This window comes from Bombina bombina, chromosome 8, assembly GCF_027579735.1.
Source record: "Bombina bombina isolate aBomBom1 chromosome 8, aBomBom1.pri, whole genome shotgun sequence".
Taxonomy (NCBI): domain Eukaryota; kingdom Metazoa; phylum Chordata; class Amphibia; order Anura; family Bombinatoridae; genus Bombina; species Bombina bombina.
The window spans coordinates 82,403,057-82,417,065 of record NC_069506.1 but is presented as its reverse complement, the minus strand read 5'-3'; the positions used below and the strand labels follow the sequence as shown (position 1 = coordinate 82,417,065).

The 14,009-nt window shown below is 40.2% G+C and overlaps 1 protein-coding gene across 3 annotated transcripts in view; it reads right to left on the bottom strand.

Moving 5' to 3' along the window:
* VPS13D (vacuolar protein sorting 13 homolog D) overlaps positions 1-14,009 on the bottom strand; it is a 1,255,097-nt gene that overhangs the window by 796,129 nt on the left and 444,959 nt on the right. For all 3 annotated transcript variants that reach the window (XM_053690423.1, XM_053690422.1, XM_053690424.1), the window contains one exon: positions 9,764-9,853. In XM_053690423.1, coding sequence (XP_053546398.1) covers positions 9,764-9,853 — 90 coding nt within the window. The remainder of the gene's footprint in view (positions 1-9,763; positions 9,854-14,009) is intronic.

The following is a 14,009-nucleotide window of genomic DNA, read 5'->3' as shown; positions in this document are numbered from 1 at the left end:
TGTAAGATCAGAAGCAGGATTCACTGTGGAGGAAGTATGCAAAGGGAATGTCCTAGGCTGATATCCGTAAGCTGCATGAAAAGGAGAAGTCTGAAGGGAGGAATTGTACCGGGCATTATGGGCCAATTCAGCCAAAGGAAGGTAAGAAGTCCAGTTTGAATGATAATGATCCACATAATGTCTAAGATATGTTTCAAGACACTGGTTTACTCTTTCAGTCTGACCATTCGATTGTGGGTGGTGAGAAGTAGAGAGAGATATAGTAGTACCAAAATGTTTACAAAGTGACCTCCAAAATCGAGAAACGAATTGTACCCCTCTATCTGAAACAATATCTAGAGGAAATCCATGGATTCTTACAATATGTAGAATAAAAAGTTCAGAGAGTCTTTTGGCAGATGGTAATCCTGGCAAGGGTACAAAATGAGCCGTCTTAGTGAACCTGTCGACCACCACCCAGATAGTATTGTTCCCAGTGGACAAGGGAAGATCGGTAATAAAGTCCATGGATACATGAGTCCAAGGCTGGTGAGGTATAGGCAATGGTTGGAGTAATCCTGAAGGAAGTTGGCGTGGAGTTTTGTTCATGGCACATTGTGTGCATACTGAGACGTAATCCTTCACATCTTGAGAGAGTGTAGGCCACCAGACATGTTGTTTGAGGTTTCGAGTGGTAATACTGATGCCAGGATGTCCAGAAAGGGGACTATCATGAGCCCAAAATAAAATCTTGGAACGAAGGCGTTCAGGAACAAAGAGTAAACCATTGGGAGGTTTACAGGACAAAGGAAGATGCTCTTGAGCGGATTGTAATTCTTGTAACCAAGAAGTTGTTAACTGGGCAATGACTTCATGAGGTTGGAGAATGGTACCAGACTCAGGAACTGGGGTATCTTGAAATTGTCTGGAAAGTGCGTCTGCTTTAATATTTTTTGATCCAGGTATGTAAGACAAATTATAATGAAACCGAGAGAAGAATAAGGACCAGCGTGCTTGCCTGGAATTTAGTCGTTTGGCTGTTTGGAGATACAGAAGGTTCTTATGATCAGTAAGTATAGTAAATGGCAAAGAAGTACCTTCCAGCCAATGTCTCCATTCATCCAATGCCATCTTGATGGCAAGCAACTCTTTATTCCCTACGTCATAGTTAAATTCGGAAGGAGTGAATTTTTTAGAGAAAAAAGCAACAGGATGAATCCTTCCAGTCTCTGGTATTCGTTGAGACAGAACCGCTCCAGCAGCAACAGAGGAAGCATCCACCTCTAGAATAAATTGAAACTCAGGATTTGGATGACGAAGGATAGGAGCTGAGGAAAAAGCTTCTTTGAGAGATTCAAAAGCTTCTATAGCCTCAGACGGCCATACTTTACAGTTTTGTCCTTTTCTTGTGAGAGAAGTAAGAGGAGAAGTAATAGTAGCAAAATTCTTGATGAACTTTCTGAAAAAATTGGCGAAGCCTAGGAAACGTTGTAAAGCCTTCAAAGAATCAGGTCTAGGCCAATCCAAAATGGCAGAAAGTTTAGTAGGGTCCATTTCGAATCCAGATGCCGATATTACATAACCCAGAAAGGGTATGGATTTTTGATGGAAAGAACATTTCTCCAGTTTAGCAAACAGATGGAATTCTCTTAGACGTTGAAGTACTTTCTTGACGTGGTGCACATGATCTTGGTGGTTCTGAGAAAAAATTAAGATGTCGTCCAGATATATGATAACAAAAATATTCAAAAAATCACGAAAGATCTCATTTACAAAATGCTGGAAAACCGCCGGAGCATTGCATAGCCCGAAGGGCATGACCAAATATTCATAATGCCCAAATCGAGTGTTAAAGGCAGTCTTCCACTCATCTCCTTTGCGTATACGGATCAAGTTGTATGCACCACGTAGGTCGAGTTTGGTGAAAATGGTGGCTCCCTGAAGATAAGTAAAAAGTTCAGGAATAAGGGGCAGAGGATAACTGTTCTTGATGGTAATCTGATTCAATCCACGATAATCAATACAGGGTCTTAATCCGCCATCCTTTTTTCCCACAAAAAAGAAACCAGCCCCTACAGGGGAAGAGGAGGGTCGAATAAATCCTCTAGCCAGATTGTCTTTTATATATTCTTCCAGAGCCATGTTTTCTGGTTTAGAAAGTGGATATGTCTTGCCTCGAGGATAGGCAGCCCCAGGAAGGAGGTCAATGGGACAATCAAAAGGGCGATGAGGAGGAAGACGTTCCGCTTCTTTTTTGGAGAAGACATCCACAAAGTCATGGTAATGCATAGGTAAGGATTCCGGAGTTTCAACTGTGAGAGCAATAGTGAGTGGTAACTTAGTAATCTTTTGAAGACATTTAGTCTGGCAGGTAGATCCCCAGGAAGTGAGTTCACCGAAAGTCCAAGAAAAAATGGGATTGTGAATCTGGAGCCAGGGTAATCCCAAGATAATGGGAAATTGCGGAGTGGGAATGACATCGAAACAAATTGTCTCAGAATGAAGTATTCCTACGGTGAGGATTAAGGGTTGAGTAGAAAACTGAATGTATCCAGAACCCAAAGGATCTCCACTGACCGTAGAGACTGAAATGGAATACTCCTTCTTTAGTAAGGGTATAGAATGAGTAGAAACAAATGTAGAGTCAATGAACACACCTCCAGCACCAGAATCAATTAGAGCTTGGGTATAGATCTTCTTATGTCCAATTAGAAGAGTTACTGGAACAAAGAGTTTCTTGTATAGGGAATGACCACTATTTTGGCTTAACTCAGTTCCCTGGACTAGAGTTAAGCCCTGGCTTTTACTGGCCTAGTAGGACAATCCCTTAATAAATGTCCTTTAAGGCCACAGTACAGACATAAGCCAAGAGTCCGTCTTCTTAAGCGTTCAGTCTCAGTTAATTTTATACTTCCTACTTCCATGGGTTCAGCCTGATCAGTAGTAGGAGAGGCTGGAGTGACTGGATTAGAAAAACGAGGAGCTAAACGAAAAGGAGTTCGAGTGGAAGTCCTCTGTGTTCTATCCTTTTCTTGTTGGCGTTCACGAAACCTGGCGTCGAGACTGATACAGAGATTTATTAAGGCTTCTAAGGACTCTGGAAGTTCACGATACACCAATTCATCCTTGAGACGCTCAGAAAGTCCTTTACGGAAAGCGGCTCTGAGTGCTCCCTGATTCCAAGTGGTTTCAGAAGCAAGGGTGCGGAACTCAATTGCATATTGAGAGACTGGTTGATTTCCTTGACGTAAATCCAGGAGAGTTGCTTCAGCAGCGGATGACCTTCCAGGTTTATCGAATACGTTTGAGAATGTAGATAGAAATGTATCAACATCCAACAGTATAGGATCATTCTTTTCTAGCAAAGGTGACACCCAAGCCAAGGCTTTTCCTTTCATTAAGGAAATAAGAAACGTGATTCTAGAAGAGGCAGTAGCAAAGAGAGTAGGGCTATTTCGGAAATGAAGACGGCATTGATTCAAAAAGCCTCTACATTCTTCAGGATTCCCATCATATTTATCCGGAAGAGGAATCCTGGGACTTAGTTGTACCTGAGACTGATTGTTAGGAATCGGAGGAGGTAATGCCTCAATCGGATTTGGATTGGGATTAGGATTGGGAGGTGCGGTAGCAACCAAATTTTGTAATAGAGCAGTAATTTGATCAAGTTTAGTGTCCAGAGACTGCAAGTGAGTGGCATGAGAACCCAAGAGCTGTCCCTGGTGAGCCACGGCCATAGATAATTCAGTGGGGTCCATTTTTATGGCCCGTTTGTAATGTCAGCCGCTCAGGAATCAATCCGGGATGTAACCCAACTGCTAGCGTGAATTGAAAGCACACGCTAGCACACTGAGAAATATCCAGGACGTGACCCACTCAGGAAGCAGATTAGAAGATAACAAAAATGAATATTGTTCCCGAATGCAGGAAAGCCACAAAGGATAAAACGTCCCTTTAAATAGTTCAAAGAACAAAAAGGAAATGCTCTTACTTGAAGCTTCTGAAAAAAGGTCCTCTTTAGCAGGCTTGTAAAACAAAGGAAAAGTTCTCTTTTGCAGCTTGTAAAAGTATAATGTCCTTTTAAGCAGGTTTATAACAAACAGAAAGGCAAAGTTCTCTTTTGCAGCTTGTAAAAGTAAATGTCCCTTTTAAGCAGGTGTATAACAAACAGAAAGACAAAATTCTCTTTTGCAGCTTGTAAAAGTAAATGTCCCTTTTAAGCAGGTGTATAACAAACAGAAAGGCAAAGTTCTCTTTTGTAGCTTGTAAAAGTATAATGTCCCTTTAAGCAGGTTTATAACAAACAGAAAAGCAAAGTTCTCTTTTGTAGCTTGTAAAAGTAAATGTCCCTTTTAAGCAGGTGTTGTTTAACAAAGAATAGGTTTAAAGGTAAAGGCCAAAGCAAGGTCAGGCAGGCAGAAGTCGGCATCCAAATATCAGCAAAAGGGTAATAGCTACAGGCAAGGTCAGGCAGGCAGAAGTCAATGTCCAAATATCAGCAAGTAGGGATTAGGCAAGAGGCTTGGACAGGCAGGCAGAAGTCGGTACACAGAAGAACAAAACTGATAAGGTACTCACAATCCAGGGAAACAACAAACGGGCCCAGATTCAGATCTCCCGCCGAGATTTAAAGGGCAGAGCGTAACCGTCATCAGAGGGGTGTGAGAGAAAGCGTCATGTTGCTAAGCAACATGACGTCAGAGACACAGAGGAGTTCCGGGAGCCGCGGCGACACGGCGATGAACGGAAGCGCTCATGACAATATCTCTCTAGATACAGATTTACGAGCCTGTCACATAGTATTTAATCACAGAGTCAGAGAAACCTTCTTTGACCAAGAATCAAGCGTTCAAACTCCATACCTTAAAATTTAAGGATTTGAGATCCTGATGGAAAAAAGGACCTTGCGACAGAAAGTCTGGTCTTAACGGAAGAGTCCACAGCTGGCAAGAGGCCATCCGGACAAGATCCGCATACCAAAACCTGTGAGGCCATGCTGGAGCTACCAGCAGGTGGAGAATACTCTTGGAAGAAGAACTAGAGGCGGAAAGATATAGGCAGGATGATACTTCCAAGGAAGTGATAATGTATCCACTGCTTCCGCCCGAGGATCCTGGGATCTGGACAGATACCAGGGAAGTTTCTTGTTTAGATGAGAAGCCATCAGATCTATTTCTGGGAGTTCCCACATTTGAACAATCTGAAGAAATACCTCTGGGCGAAGAGACCATTCGCCCGGATGCAACGTTTGGCGACTGAGATAATCCGCTTCCCAATTGTCTATACCTGGGATATGAACCGCAGAGATTAGACAGGAGCTGGATTCCGCCCAAACCAAAATTCGAGATACTTCTTTCATAGCCAGAGGACTGTGAGTCCCTCCTTGATGATCGATGTATGCCACAGCTGTGACATTGTCTATCTGAAAACAAATGAACAACTCTCTCTTCAGAAGAGGCCAAGACTGAAGAGCTCTGAAAATTGCACGGAGTTCAAAAATATTGATCGGTAATCTCACCTCCTGAGATTCCCAAACCCCTTGTGCCGTCAGAGACCCCCACACAGCTCTCCAACCTGTAAGACTTGCATCTGTTGAGATATAGTCTAGGTCGGAAGAACAAAGAAGCCCCCTGAACTAAACGATGGTGAACTGTCCACCATGTCAGAGAGTGTCGTATAATTGGTTTAAAGATATTAATTGAGATATCTTTGTGTAATCCCTGCACCACTGGTTCAGCATACAGAGCTGAAGAGGTCGCATGTGAAAACGAGCAAAGGAGATCGCATCCGATGCGGCAGTCCTAAGACCTAAAAATTTCCATGCATAAGGCTACCAAAGGGAATGATTGTGACTGAAGGTTTTGACAAGCTGATAACAATGTTAAACTTCTCTTATCTGACAAGGACAGAGTCATAGACACTGAATCTATCTGGAAACCTAAAAAGGTTACCCTTGTCTGAGGAAACAATGAACTGAATGGTAAATTGATCCTCCAACCATGATCTTGAAGAAACAACACAAGTCGATTCGTATGAGATTCTGCGAAAATGTGAAGACTGAGCAAGTACCAAGATATCGTCCAAATAAGGAAATACCAAAACCCTGTTCTCTGATTACAGACAGAAGGGCACCGAGAACCTTTGAAAAAAATTCTTGGAGCTGACGCTAGGCCAAACGGTAGAGCCACAAAACTGGTAATGCTTGACTAAAAAGAGAATCTCAGAAACTAAAAGTGATCTGGATGAATCGGAATATGCAGATATGCATCCTGTAAATCTATTGTAGACATATAATGCCCTTGCTAAACAAAAGGCAGGATAGTCCTACAGTTACCATCTTGAATGTTGGTATCCTTACATAACGATTCAATAGATAGATCCGGAACTGGTCTGAAGGAATTGACCTTCTTTGGTACAATGAAGAGATAGAATAAAACCCCAGCCCCTGTTCCAGAACTGGAACTGGCATAATTACTCCAGCCAACTCTAGATCTGAAACACATTTCAGAAATGCTGAGCCTTTGCTGTGTTTACTGGGACAGGGGAAAGAAAAAAATCTCTTTGCAGGAGGCCTTAACTTGAAGCCAATTCTGTACCTTTCTGAAACAATGTTCTGAAACCAGAGATTGTGAACGGAATTGATCCAAATTTCCTTGAAGAAAACGTAAACTGCCCCATACCAGCTGAGCTGGAATGAGGGCCGCACCTTCATGGGTATTTAGGAGCTGGCTATAGGTTTCTATAAGGCTTGGATATATTCCAAACTGGAAATGGTTTCCAAACTGATACCGCTCCTGAGGATGAAGGATCAGGCTTTCGTTCCTTGTTGTGAGGAAAGGAACGAAAATTATTAATAGACCTAAATTTACTTTAGATTTTTTATCCTTTGGTAAAAAAGTTCCCTTCCCTCCAGTAACAGTTGAGATAATAGAATCCAACTGAAAATCGAATAATTTATTACCCTGGAAAGAAAGGGAAAGCAAAGTTGACTTAGAAGACATATCAGCATTCCAAGTTTTAAGCCATAAAGCTTTTCTAGCTAAAATAGCTAGAAACATATACCTGACATCAACTCTAATGATATCAAAAGTTGGTATCACAAATAAAATTATTAGCATGTTATAGAATAATAATAATGCTATAAAATTATGATCTGTTACTTGTTGCGCTAAAACTTCTAACCAAAAAGTTGAAGCTGCAGCAACATCCGCTAAAAATATAGCAGGTCTAAGAAGATTACCTGAACATAAGTAAGCTTTTCTTAGAAAGGATTCAATTTTCCTATCTAAAGGATCCTTAAATGAAGTACTATCTGCCATAGGAATAGTAGTACGTTTAGCAGGAGTAGAGACAGCCCCATTAACCTTAGAGATTTTGTCCCAAAACTCTAATCTGTCAGATGGCACAGGATATAATTGCTTAAACGTTAGAAGGAGTAAATGAATTACCCAAATTATTCCATTCCCTGGAAATTACTTCAGAAATAGCATCAGGGAGAGAAAATACTTCTGGAATAACTACAGGAGATTTAAAAACCTTATTTAAACGTTTAGATTTAGTATCAAGAGGACCAGAATCCTCTATTTCTAATGCAATTAATACTTCTTTAAGTAAAGAACGAATAAATTCCATCTTGAACAAATACAAAGATTTATCAGCATCAACCTCTGAGACAGAAACCTCTGAACCAGAAGAACCATTATCAGTATCAGAATGATGATGTTCATTTAAAAATTCATCTGAAAAAAGAGAAGTTTTAAAAGACTTGTATGTATACTAGAAGGAGAAATAACAGACATAGCCTTCTTAATGGATTTAAAAAATAAAATCTCTTATGTTATCAGGAACACTCTGAAAATTAGATGTTGACAGAACAGCAACAGGTAATGTAACAGTACTAAAGGAAATTTTATCTGCATTAATAAGTTTGTCATGACATGCAATACAAACAACAGCTGGAGAAACAGATACCAAAAGTTTATAGCAGATACACTTAGCTTGGTAGCTCCAGCACTGGGCAGCGATTTTCCTGAAGTATCTTCTGACTCAGTTGCAACGTGGAACATCTTGCAATATGTAAAAGAAAAAACAACATATAAAGCAAAATTGATCAAATTCCTTAAATGACAGTTTCAGGAATGGGAAAAAAAAATGCCAGTGAACAAGCTTCTAGCAACCAGAAGCAATAAATAATGAGACTTAAATAATGTGGAGACAAAAATGACGCCCATATTTTTTAGCGCCAAAAAAGACGCCCACATTATTTGGCGCCTAAATGCTTTTGGCGCCAAAAATGACGCCACAAACGGAACGCCGACACTTTTGACGCAAAAAAACGTCAAAAAATGACGCAACTTCCGGCGACACGTATGACGCCGGAAACAGAAAAAAAAATTTGCGCCAAAAAAGTCCGCGCCAAGAATGACGCAATAAAATGAAGCATTTTCAGCCCCCGCGAGCCTAACAGCCCACAGGGAAAAAGTCAAATTTTTTAAGGTAAGAAAAAATGATTGAAACAAATGCATTTATCCCAAGTATGAAAATGACTGTCTGAAAATAAGGAATGTTGAACATCCTGAGTCAAGGCAAATAAATGTTTGAATACATATATTTAGAACTTTATAAAAAGTGCCTAACCATAGCTTAGAGTGTCACAGAAAATAAGCTTACTTACTTACCCCAGGACACTCATCTACATGTTGTAGAAAGCCAAACCAGTACTGAAACGAAAATCAGCAGAGGTAATGGTATATATATAAGAGTATATCGTCGATCTGAAAAGGGAGGTAAGAGATGAATCTCTACGACCGATAACAGAGAACCTATGAAATAGACCCCGTAGAAGGAGATCATTGCATTCAAATAGGCAATACTCTCCTCACATCCCTCTGACATTCACTGCACGCTGAGAGGAAAACCGGGCTCCAACCTGCTGCGGAGCGCATATCAACGTAGAATCTAGCACAAACTTACTTCACCACCTCCATAGGAGGCAAAGTTTGTAAAACTGAATTGTGGGTGTGGTGAGGGGTGTATTTATAGGCATTTTAAGGTTTGGGAAACTTTGCCCCTCCTGGTAGGAATGTATATCCCATACGTCACTAGCTCATGGACTCTTGCTAATTACATGAAAGAAAAGATAATCTGGTACATTGCCCGTCCCGTTATTCGGCTCTGGATCTGCCCCTGCTTTTAAGCTCATGTTATAACATAATTATTGTCTCTGTGATAATCCAATGTATTTATTTCTGGATCTTTGTGTTTATGTAGGTTTGCTGCACTTATTTTTCAATAAATAATGCTCATTATATACATGGATATAGAGTATTTTTGTTTTCAGTAATAAAATTACAGGGGGGGAAAAAACCTAATGGACATCTTTTGAAATGATGGACGCATCTGTAATAAATAAATGCTATTTAAATGGCAGCATATTTAAATTGTCACTAGTAAGGATGCTAATAAATGCATACAATCTTTAATTTGTGTGATAATATATATATATATTTTTTAGAGGGACCAAACCAGCGATGGCCAAAGAGCTGATGTTGGCACCACTAATAGTGCTCTCAGAAGACTTTTAGACATTGTCATTGACAACTAGCAGCTAAATTACAGCCCTAGCAAGAAGCAGTATTAGAGAACGCAAGCACTTTCGAACGTTTGAGATGAAAATGTAAATGCGCCTATAGAAAATATATTTAAATGAAAACATTAAACAAACTATTTTTCACTGAATCACAACAACATGCACATGCTCATTTGAGTATTTTAGAACATTTACCTGATAATTCACGATTATAGTAATCTCCAGATAAAGTAAATTCTGCAAAACCATCAGGATTGGATACCAGATGTTGAAAAAAGACCAGTCCTAAAAAAATATGAAAGTTACAATTACGCTTTTTATTTTAACAAGATATTAATGAGCTACTAATTAAGAAAATTGATCTGTAAAATAACCACAACAGAAGGCGCCTCTCATGTGCACATCAGCAGATTTGTATACAACTATGTGAAAATAAAACACAGAGAGACGTAGAGACGTGCTGGAGATCGCTGTGTACTAGCTCACTGATGCTGGGTCTCTCGAACTGCTCATGGTCCGGTTACGAATAGATCAAATTGCCAGGTCCCGGTAATCTCCTTAAAAGGATGGGAAACCCCAAACTTTTCTTTCATGATTTAGATAGAACATACAATTTTAAACAACTTTCAAATGTATTTCTATTATCAAATTTGCTTCATTCTCTTGTTATCCATTGCTGAAATAACATCACAGCACTACTGGCAGCTAGCTGAATACATCTAGTTAGCCAATCACAAGAGACAAATGTGTGCAGGCACCAATCAGCAGCTAGTTCCCACTAGTGTAGGATATGTGTGTATTCATTTTCAACAAAGGAAACCGAGAGAATGAAGCACATTGAATATAGAAGTGAATTTAAAAGGGTCTTAAAATGACATGCTCTATCTGAATCATGCAAGTTTATTTTTGACTTTCCTATCCCTTTAAGTATAAAGTGCTGTGAAACCGTGTACACCACTAGATGTCCCAAATTAGGGATAATAAAACATCTTTATTTGATAAAAACAAGTAAAATACAAATATACACTAATAAAAGGAAAAACCTATAAGGTCTACCAGACATGCAACATGGCAATTTGGTCTATTCCCAACCGGACCACTGGCAGCAGAGACCCGGCATCAGTGAGCTGGTACACTGGGATCTCCAGCACGTCTCTACTAAGCACATTTGAGTGCTGCAGGATTATGTGAGTACCCTGTGTTTTATTTTCACATAGTCGTATACGAATCTGCTGATGAGCACATGAGGCTCCTTTTGTTGTGGTTATTTTACAGATCGATTCGGTTCTAAAGGATAGAGAAGAGCAGCCTTAGATGGTGTGTCACATAAATCATCCAATGTTTCCATTTGAAAGCTTGTGATTTTCTAAGACATTGGATTAAGTATCCTGGTTGTGCTTTGGACATTAGAGTTTCCAGTATTGTATGTAATTTGCATCAAAATTCAGTTGGTTACTACATTTTAATTTATTTATTGTTTTTCCTCTAAACACAATACCATTTGTACTCAATTTATAACATTAGTACCCCCTAGTGGTTGATAACATATATTGTATTGGCAATTAAAAAAAAGTGTTATATAGTAGCACCTAAAGAGTATGCAAAAGTGATCAATATAGTATTAATAACATATTATAATTTAAATTTTAAAAGGGACAGTAAAGTAAAAATTAAAAGCTTTTACGATTCAGACAGAATATGCCATTTTAATCAACTTTCCAATTTACTTCTATTGGCTAATTTGCTTTGTTCTTTTGTTATTCTTTGTTTAAAATCATACCTAAGTAGGCTTAGGAGTAGCAATGCATTATTGGGAACTATGTGCTGATTAGTTGCTGCAATCAAGTATCTCACAGTCCAAGATTTAATGTTAAATTATTCATGAATGTTAAAATCTCCTCTATTGGGACTTTAATCTGTCAAAATTATTGGCCAATCACAGTCTTCATTCTAGGTAACTAATTGTTTGAGAGCGCCAATCATATTAGGACACCAATTACAATGGTAAAATAAATAAAAGTCAGGTTGCAGACCCTGCTTAAAGGGATATGAAACACAAACATTTTCTTTTGTGATTCCGACAGAACATACAATTTTAAAAATGTTTTTAATTTACTTCTATTATCAAATTTGCTTTGTTCCTATATATTCCGTGTTGAAGAGATACCTAGGTAGGTATATGGAGCACAACATGGTAGGAAATAGTGCTGCTATCTAGTGCTCTTACAAAAATAACATTTGTGCAAAAACAGAATTTATGTTTACCTGATAAATTACTTTCTCCAACGGTGTGTCCGGTCCACGGCGTCATCCTTACTTGTGGGATATTCTCTTCCCCAACAGGAAATGGCAAAGAGCCCAGCAAAGCTGGTCACATGATCCCTCCTAGGCTCCGCCTACCCCAGTCATTCGACCGACGTTAAGGAGGAATATTTGCATAGGAGAAACCATATGATACCGTGGTGACTGTAGTTAAAGAAAATAAATTATCAGACCTGATTAAAAAACCAGGGCGGGCCGTGGACCGGACACACCGTTGGAGAAAGTAATTTATCAGGTAAACATAAATTCTGTTTTCTCCAACATAGGTGTGTCCGGTCCACGGCGTCATCCTTACTTGTGGGAACCAATACCAAAGCTTTAGGACACGGATGATGGGAGGGAGCAAATCAGGTCACCTAGATGGAAGGCACCACGGCTTGCAAAACCTTTCTCCCAAAAATAGCCTCAGAAGAAGCAAAAGTATCAAACTTGTAAAATTTGGTAAAAGTGTGCAGTGAAGACCAAGTCGCTGCCCTACATATCTGATCAACAGAAGCCTCGTTCTTGAAGGCCCATGTGGAAGCCACAGCCCTAGTGGAATGAGCTGTGATTCTTTCGGGAGGCTGCCGTCCGGCAGTCTCGTAAGCCAATCTGATGATGCTTTTAATCCAAAAAGAGAGAGAGGTAGAAGTTGCTTTTTGACCTCTCCTTTTACCGGAATAAACAACAAACAAGGAAGATGTTTGTCTAAAATCCTTTGTAGCATCTAAATAGAATTTTAGAGCGCGAACAACATCCAAATTATGCAACAAACGTTCCTTCTTCGAAACTGGTTTCGGACACAGAGAAGGTACGATAATCTCCTGGTTAATGTTTTTGTTAGAAACAACTTTTGGAAGAAAACCAGGTTTAGTACGTAAAACCACCTTATCTGCATGGAACACCAGATAAGGAGGAGAACACTGCAGAGCAGATAATTCTGAAACTCTTCTAGCAGAAGAAATTGCAACCAAAAACAAAACTTTCCAAGATAATAACTTAATATCAACGGAATGTAAGGGTTCAAACGGAACCCCCTGAAGAACTGAAAGAACTAAGTTGAGACTCCAAGGAGGAGTCAAAGGTTTGTAAACAGGCTTGATTCTAACCAGAGCCTGAACAAAGGCTTGAACATCTGGCACAGCTGCCAGCTTTTTGTGAAGTAACACAGACAAGGCAGAAATCTGTCCCTTCAGGGAACTTGCAGATAATCCTTTTTCCAATCCTTCTTGAAGGAAGGATAGAATCTTAGGAATCTTAACCTTGTCCCAAGGGAATCCTTTAGATTCACACCAACAGATATATTTTTTCCAAATTTTGTGGTAAATCTTTCTAGTTACAGGCTTTCTGGCCTGAACAAGAGTATCGATAACAGAATCTGAGAACCCTCGCTTCGATAAGATCAAGCGTTCAATCTCCAAGCAGTCAGCTGGAGTGAGACCAGATTCGGATGTTCGAACGGACCTTGAACAAGAAGGTCTCGTCTCAAAGGTAGCTTCCATGGTGGAGCCGATGACATATTCACCAGATCTGCATACCAAGTCCTGCGTGGCCACGCAGGAGCTATCAAGATCCCCGACGCCCTTTCCTGATTGATCCTGGCTACCAGCCTGGGGATGAGAGGAAACGGCGGGAATACATAAGCTAGTTTGAAGGTCCAAGGTGCTACTAGTGCATCCACTAGAGCCGCCTTGGGATCCCTGGATCTGGACCCGTAGCAAGGAACTTTGAAGTTCTGACGAGAGGCCATCAGATCCATGTCTGGAATGCCCCACAGTTGAGTGACTTGGGCAAAGATTTCCGGATGGAGTTCCCACTCCCCCGGATGCAATGTCTGACGACTCAGAAAATCCGCTTCCCAATTTTCCACTCCTGGGATGTGGATAGCAGACAGGTGGCAGGAGTGAGACTCCGCCCATAGAATGATTTTGGTCACTTCTTCCATCGCCAGGGAACTCCTTGTTCCCCCCTGATGGTTGATGTACGCAACAGTTGTCATGTTGTCTGATTAAACCGTATGAACTTGGCCCTCGCTAGCTGAGGCCAAGCCTTGAGAGCATTGAATATCGCTCTCAGTTCCAGAATATTTATCGGTAGAAGAGATTCTTCCCGAGACCAAAGACCCTGAGCTTTCAGGGAT